This window comes from Teleopsis dalmanni, chromosome X (assembly GCF_002237135.1).
Source record: "Teleopsis dalmanni isolate 2A chromosome X, ASM223713v2, whole genome shotgun sequence".
NCBI classification, from domain to species: Eukaryota; Metazoa; Arthropoda; class Insecta; order Diptera; family Diopsidae; genus Teleopsis; species Teleopsis dalmanni.
In genome coordinates this window covers 98,236,257-98,244,400 of record NC_051848.1, presented here as the reverse complement: position 1 = coordinate 98,244,400, position 8,144 = coordinate 98,236,257, and the positions used below count along the sequence as shown (strand labels likewise).

General features: G+C 30.0%; 1 protein-coding gene across 1 annotated transcript; it reads right to left on the bottom strand.

Annotated features, from left to right (window-relative positions):
- Positions 1 to 79: 79 nt before the first annotated feature.
- Positions 80 to 6,040, bottom strand: LOC119688782. The gene is made up of 5 exons (XM_038103448.1): positions 5,655 to 6,040; positions 674 to 808; positions 479 to 616; positions 263 to 397; positions 80 to 202 (listed from the first exon to the last, which is right to left on the bottom strand). The coding sequence occupies exons 1-5, from the start codon at positions 5,931 to 5,933 to the stop codon at positions 80 to 82; spliced, it is 810 nt and encodes a 269-aa protein (XP_037959376.1). The 5' UTR covers positions 5,934 to 6,040.
- Between the last annotated feature and the right edge of the window lie 2,104 nt (positions 6,041 to 8,144).

The window sequence follows — 8,144 nt, the reverse complement described above, 5'->3', positions numbered from 1 at the left end:
CGCTTGTTTCTGTGCATTTCTAGAGTTGTATTATTATATATATATAAGTGAATATAAATAATATTGTATATAAAAATATTTAGTTTTCGGTGTTTACCTTTTTCAACGATCTTTCAATTAAGTTCAGTTTATCTTTGAAATTTGTATCCATTGTCCTTTTTGGAGGATTTAATATTCTTCTATTAAGTCTGATTTTTTGCACCTATATTTGTTTTTTTGTTGTATTAATAAATTGCTCGTACACTAGGTTTGAAATACTAACCCGACCAGTTGGAACGGAATTGCCATTGGGATTAAGTAATTGCCACACTTTCGAAATTGATTCTACAACACTTCTACAGCGTTCTGGTATAGAGTTTTCGACTTTGTCAGTCGGCGTGGAATTTAATAAATGATGCTAGAATTGTGTTAATATATTTGAGTAGGTCAATTTAAGAATTTTTGCTTTAAAAATGAATGTAGGACAAAATAAAATTACCACTTCAAACATGCTTTCATTAGTATCCGCTAATATTTCTGTAGCAATATCCACTTTCCTGTTTGGTTGACCTACATCACTTTCTTCCTCATTATTGGATAAATATTGAGGCCCAATGTTGAGTTTGTTTTTTTCAACCTAATTTTTATTTGTTATTATTTTAAATATATTCTTTTACTGTTTTGAGGTGCTTACTTGATCAGTTGGAGTAGTTGGGCACATAGTAAGATCAATAAAGGGCATCTCTGATTTATGCAATTCTACAATGTCATAGCATTTTGGGGTTGGATTCCAAATCGTACCCTTCAGCGTTGAATTTGACCAATGTTTCTAAAATTATTGTAGCATAAATCAGAGAATGTGAATTTTGAAAAACTGATCATTTTGGGATACAATTTGAATTTTGTTAAAGTCATTTTAAATTTTAATATTAAATTGTATTTTTATAATAGAAAGAAAATAAGATGTCGACTAAAATGCGTGTGAAAAGGAAGACAAGTGTTGAAGTGATGAAGCTGTTATCGATCTTCATGTAATATGATATACACTTAGCAGAAAAACTCTGCGTACAAAAAGTAAATTTTGTTTCAACATATAAAAAATGATTATATAAATAAATTTTTTAAATCAATTTTATTTTTTGTTTGTACTTTAATTAGTTGACTTTATTTTAAGCTAAAACTTATTTCTAACACATTAGTAGAAAAATTATAATAATTAAAAATGTAAAAAATCAGCGCTATCAGTGGCAGAAAAAGTCTGCGTACAAAACATATAAAGGGGAATTCCCGAAGTTTTAATAGTAGAACTTTGGCGTGCTTTATGTTTTACTGTACCAGTATATCATTATACACAATCCCACGCACTTATTTTATAATTTAATGATTAAAAAGTAATTAACTTTTTAATGACAAATAAAGGAAAAGAAATTATTATCAGTGAAAGCAGTATTATTATTGATTTATGGAAAAAAAGGAAAATGTATCCCAAAATTGATCAAATCGTTAAGCGGTCACATTATTTTATCCAAAGAGTAGTGAACAACTACAACTAAATAGGATTATTGACCTAGAAGTTGGGATCTGGGCGTCCATCCAAGCTGTCAACAAGAGAAACCCGCAGCATTATTAATTCAGTGAAAGATAATCCTCGTCTAACTGGACTTCTGTTATAGAAATATATTGACCAGACATTCCAGAAGCAAATTCACGTGGATACTGTACACAAAATATTAAAAAAATACCACTACCATGGCCGGTTTGTACGAAGCAAGCCGCTTATCTCCAAAGCTATTAGAATGAAGCGTTTAGCATTCGAAAGGGAGTATTTAAATAAGTCTCCAGAATTTTGGAAACGCATAATTTTTTCAGACGAAAGCAAATTTTGCCTCTTTAGCATTAAAGGTCGAACGATTATATGGCGAATTCCGGGTACTGCCTTTAATAATGAAGATTTGTATTCAACAATAAAACACGGTAGTGGAGGAGTAATAGTGCGGGGGTGTATGGCGAGTAATAGAGTGAGAAAAATGGAATACATTGAGTCGATAATGAGTAAAGATGATCTCCTTAGAAAGCTTGAATATTATTTCCTTTATAGGAACTAGTAATGATTTTTCCAACGACATAATAAGAAAAATTTTTGCTGCATGTCTCAAGAACACAATAAGTGCATTTTTTTTTGTTGGCTTTACTAATCCAAATGAGTTTAAATTTATATGTTATAACGTAAGGCAAAATCAATATATACTATTCCGTAGTTAGGATTGTTTTCAACAAATAGTATATACAAATATAAAACATATATAAAACAAATAAACCATCGTCAGTTTAAAAATATTGCATATAAGTGCGCCCTTGTTCCCTTGTTAAAATATTGTGTTCAAAGAATCCAATTTTAAAAATTATTGCAAGCATGTGCAATAGTTATGATATACATTGTCTATATTTGCCCCGAGCTTTCCAGGAAATCCTTTAGCACATCATCCTCTTTAATACAGAAGTGAAACTAATTTCAATATGTTATAAAAAAGTTTAATTTTAAGTTGTGATTCTCATTTGTATTTAGTGAATGAATATTATACTACATAACTCTAATTTACAAAATTGGTGGACAATTCATAGTTATTGTTTCACCAATCTAAGCTCTGATTGAGCTCTCTGGGTTGCACCAGTCAATAGTCTGCTTGTATTTCAGCTCTTTATATTTTGTGGTTGACAGGTATTTTTAAATAAAGAAGTGAAACCATATCACGATTTACCTCATTTCCTCTTTTTTGTGCCTTACATTATACATTTATTACTAAACAAAACTAAATTAACCAACGTGACGTTACCATGACTGTCTGCTTAACATGGTGCTTAACCCATTGCCTGACAATGTTGCGAAAACGCAACAATTTTAACGCTGTATTCAGAAATTTTTTAAAATTTAATTAAAAGGTTTTTGTGCTTATAGTGTTTTTTGTACAATAGGACTATGATTTATCTACAATATATAATTTTTTTTTTGACCTGAATTGTATAGATACAATTTAATGGAAGATTTTGCAGAGCCGTCTTTGTGTTATTTTAAAATTATACGACTTTTGCTTATTTTTATGCATGTGTTATATAAATGGAGAAAATTTGTGTTAATTTTTTACCTAAATCTTAATTACAATAGTGTATTCTAGCGAATCTATATAAATTGTAAGCTATTTGGTGATATATGTACGTTACACAAACTCTCAAAGTCAGGTGTTGCGAAAACGCAACAATGTCAAGAAACGAGTACTAAAGTTTTTTTCCGGTAAAGAAACTATTGCTTGTAGCAGGTAGTCTCAATTAATTTTTTAGCGTAATAGCAATTAAATAATAAGCTTGCTCCAACTTATCACGATAAATATTCCCATGTTTTAAAATATTTAATGTTATCTTATGATTTTTTATGGTATTTCAGTATAATTTTTTACTTCTTCTTTGAAACTGTACAATGTTGGTGTATAAATATAAATTATTGAATAAATACACTAAGACTTCTAATACAGTCATTAGATTCAAATCAACATTTCTAGTGTCAATTTAATATTCAGCCTTAAAACATTAGTGTTAAAATAAGTGAACAACGAAAGTTTTTATCTATGTGTGATATTGAAGATATTTTGATGGGATCTAATGATATTGATTCCCCTGATAGTACACGCATTACTATCTTGCCTCCGCCCAATGTCGATAACCAGAGTGATGCGGAGGAATTAGATGACACGTTGATGGAGGATGGAGAACAACTACCAAATGAAGTAGCAGGTGAATTAGAAATGGTTTTCAATTATACGGCCGATGAAGTTGAAACTAACGTATCAAAAAAAAAAACAAAAAAGAAAAACTAAAGTAGTCCAAAATTTATAAATATAAATGTAAATGTAAAGGACATATCTAAGCAGCTACGAGGAACAAGTGATGCGGTATACAATGTCGACAACAATGTATATTTATGTCGATGGAATGACAATTCTGTAGTTACAGTAGCATCACACAACATCGCAACTCTTCCTATGCAAACTACCAAAGGCTATATTAGAAAAGAGAAGAAAATGGGTAATATCAGCATGCCAAACATTATAAGCCATTATAATAAAACAATGGGTGGCGTTGATCTCTTTGACAATACTATAAACAATTACCGAATACGGATTCGAGGAAAAAAATGGTCTTGATGGTCTTAATGGACTTGATGCAGCGATGGTTAACGCTTGGAAACTTCATTGCATTTTTCAAAAAAATGTTAAAAAAAGGCAATTATATCACAAGCTGACTTCCATGTAGAAGTAACAGAATATTTGCTAATAACAGAGGATCAGATTTTCGACACCCAAACATGCCAACATCATCAAGATACGACAATGTTGATCATACAGTATCCCAAACACCTAACAGACAAAGGTGTAAATTGTGTCGCAGTCAAACCATATATAACTGTACCAAATGTAATGTTGCTTTGCACCCTAAGTGTTTTATAAATTATCATAACAAGTGAATTAAATGTTCAAAAAACACACAAAAAATAAAAAATTAATAATATTAAAACATCAAAACTTTTTGGTATGTGAACCTTTATTCTGACAATGTTGCGAAAACGCAACAGTGGGTGCAGCCTAAACTGGGCGGGTTAGCAAAAAAAAAAAATTTTTTTTTCTTAATTAGGACTACATAAGTGCACAAGTAAAACGGCTTTAAGAAATTCCGCCTCCTTCTAGTAGCGTCAGATAATGGGTTAAGGAATCGCATGAGTTATATTCGTATAAATTATGTTACTCATGTGATTTCATTTTTTCATTTTTTATTTGTATTCATGTAAAAAATACCTAATGCCTAGTATTTCGTAAACAAAATAGGTGTTCATGCTTTTGTAACTAAGTTACGGTGATCTGTGATCACCATAACGATCAACTGTATCTACTTTTCATGATTTTGTAATGAGAAGAAAGTGCATTTCAACAACTTAACATAATTAAGTTGTACTAGCTGATGTTGGATTACGAAATAATGACAAACAAAGAGTTAAAATAAAACTAAACTCCGAGTTTTTCTATTTAACAAACCTCAAAAGAGAAACCAGTCTACCTCAGCAAATAGAGTAAGCATCAAGAACGTATAGTTACCAGTTGTAAAAAGATCCTAAACATCTTACGGGTGTAAGATATAAATATAGAAAGTACATAATTTTATTAAAAATAAAGTAAAACAAATATATTGAATTTGTTTAATTGATAATGTACCTTGCTAATACTGTTAAACTTGTACGGACGAGACTAAATAGTACCGCATCACTATTCTGATAATTATTGAGCTGTTCGATGAAACAACAGCTGAGCTGCAGTGGGAAATATTTTAAAAAATTTGAATTTAACACTAAATTCAAAGTATTTCAAAGGAGTCAATGATAAAGTAATAGAAACAAGTCTTAAATTAGTATATAGATTAGTTTTTAACATGTATTCTACCATTGTTTGCTTTGGTTTACTAAAAAGTGAAATGTGAAATGTCGTATTTGAGTAAACGTATAAACTTTTTTATAAACTGGAAAAGTTTTTGTAACTTTCATCGACTACTATCAACACTCGGGATAGTGCTATAACATAATTACAAAACTATCAGTACCGCTCTAATACGCACATTAATACTAATTTACTTACATCTGCCACAGCTGCGTTATTTCCTTTAGTTTCAACATGAGTTGTCTCGGACAATAAACCAGCGAATTTCCTCTTTCTGACAAATCTACTATTATTATTATTTTCCACCTCTCTCCCAGGAATTGATTCACCATTAGTCCGAAATTGATCACCATTCCAAATTTCAGGCAAACGTTGGTGTTTTTTAGCCCAATAGCGTTGCTTTTGTGACTTTTTCCTTTTACTCTTTTTGCCCACTGCTGATAAACGCACCTGCGCCGAATTATTCTTATTTTCCATACTTTCCCAAAATAACTGGTGTCAGATAGGCTTGAACTCAGCAAGAAGTTAGATAATAGCTTCTATATTGTTAAGATGTGAAATTATATTTGATATATCAGTGTTGACTGCAAGAAGTTGCAAAGCAAAAGAAATTGCCGTGACTCTTTCTATGCAACAGTTTTAAACTCACTGAAGTGATAATCAGCTGCTTCATAAAGGTAAGCTGATTGCTTAAATCTGTTCCAGTATTTTTGAACTTAAAAACATGTTAAGCATGTTATTATGTGTTAAGATGTAAAATTATTTTTGATATATCAGTATTGTATCAGTATTGACTGAAAGAAGTTGGAAAGCAAAAGAAAATACAGTAGTATTTGTGTGTTAGGTGTGACTTTTCCCAGCAGTTTTTTAGGAGACATTTGTCGCTAGGCATTAGTAACGTACACGAAGTAGTCCAAAGGAACTAGTGAAATGGGGTGTGTGGTTCGTGGGGATGTGTTAAGTCGCTAATTAGAATATATAAATTTTTTAATACTTTTTTTGTATAAAATTTAATAGCGCATTTTATTATTTTTGAACGAAGAGAATACCAAACAAATGAGAAACAAAGAAATTCAACCACATATAACTATTTTGGAACACTATCACATATTCCGATCCCTGGTAATGCAATGATTCACCAGTTGAAACAAAAGTCCACTGCTTATACTTGTTGTGTATAAACAAATTGAGAGCAATATGCTTCGTTCTCTTGTTTTTAATGAAATGCCTCCTTCGCAATAGAGCGTTGATTTGCGATAGAGCGAATATGTAAAAACATACAACATTATGCTTAGTGGGACTGTGAACCTATTAAGTTCAGATCAAGTAATGTTAACAGATATTGATTTTATAAGGTCTTACTTACATTGGATAAATATCGCTTTTGTACATGCGAAGTTTATTGCAAATAATTTTAAAAATATAATACAAAAATATGTAAAATAATATTATATAATAATATCTAGAATTAATAACAGAACGATATACATAAGTCATTAAAACACGCTACGATGAATACGAATAAATGTGTCCCAACTCCATGTAACTACCAAAATCTGTTAAAATAATAGCATATAAATCAAATTTTTTTTTTTTATTAAAGACAAGGTTGCAACATCATCTATAGATCATCAGTTAAATCCCTAGACAATTTGATTTAACTACAGCACAATTATTTAGAAAGTAATTTATTAATATAAAAATATTTAATATGTATATATACACAAATTAAAATAAATATATATGTAATAATATATAAAATGAACGTTTTATTTATTATTTTCCAAATCAGGAACTAGTGAAAAGACAAGTTCTGCGGTGCATCGTACGGGAACAATTGACACCGGCAATGACAACTCAATATAAAATTCACCAATTGAGCCCACGTAAACTGCATTAACGCCCAGTTAGACGGTAGGTAACGTAAGAAATTAATTCAAAGCGAAATGCATAACCAACCAAACCTGCAGGCGCTGCTGGGTTTTTATGCACCAGTTTTAAACTCACTGAAATGGTAAGTAGCTACTTCATAAAGCACGCAATCAATAGATCTTAGTACTTAGTTCTAGTACTTTTTAACTTAAAATCAAGTAATATGTGCTAAGATGTAAAATTATTTTTGATATATCAGTGATGACTGAAAGAAGTTGCAAAGCAAAAGAAAATGCAATTAATATGCCGTAGTAATTGTAAGTTAAGTGTGACTCTTTTTATGCAACAGTTTTGAACTCACTGAAGTGATAATCAGCTGCTTCATAAAGGTAAGCAACAATAGAACTGCTTCAGTACTTTTGAACTTAAAATAAAATAAATTTGAAAACACCAATAAAATCATATATCTTTTTAATAATAGTAGTTCAAATAGAAAGAACGGAACGCTTTTAAGAACAAATTTAGTAGTTTCTATATTTTCCTTCTTACTAGTAATTTCTTTTTTTTGAATAGATTTTTTATAAGTTTCATACTTTTGACCATAAATTTATGTTATTTACAATTCACAGTATGTATACTATATATAATTTATTGTATATATGTTTATGTTTATATAAAGTTAATATTATTTAATAATTTTTTAAAGAGGTTTTTTCGAACAGTAGTGAAATACAACAACAAAAATTGATTTTTTTTTTATATTATTTTAATTAATTGAATTTTTGGCTGACCATACAGCTGTTTCGAGTATTGCCA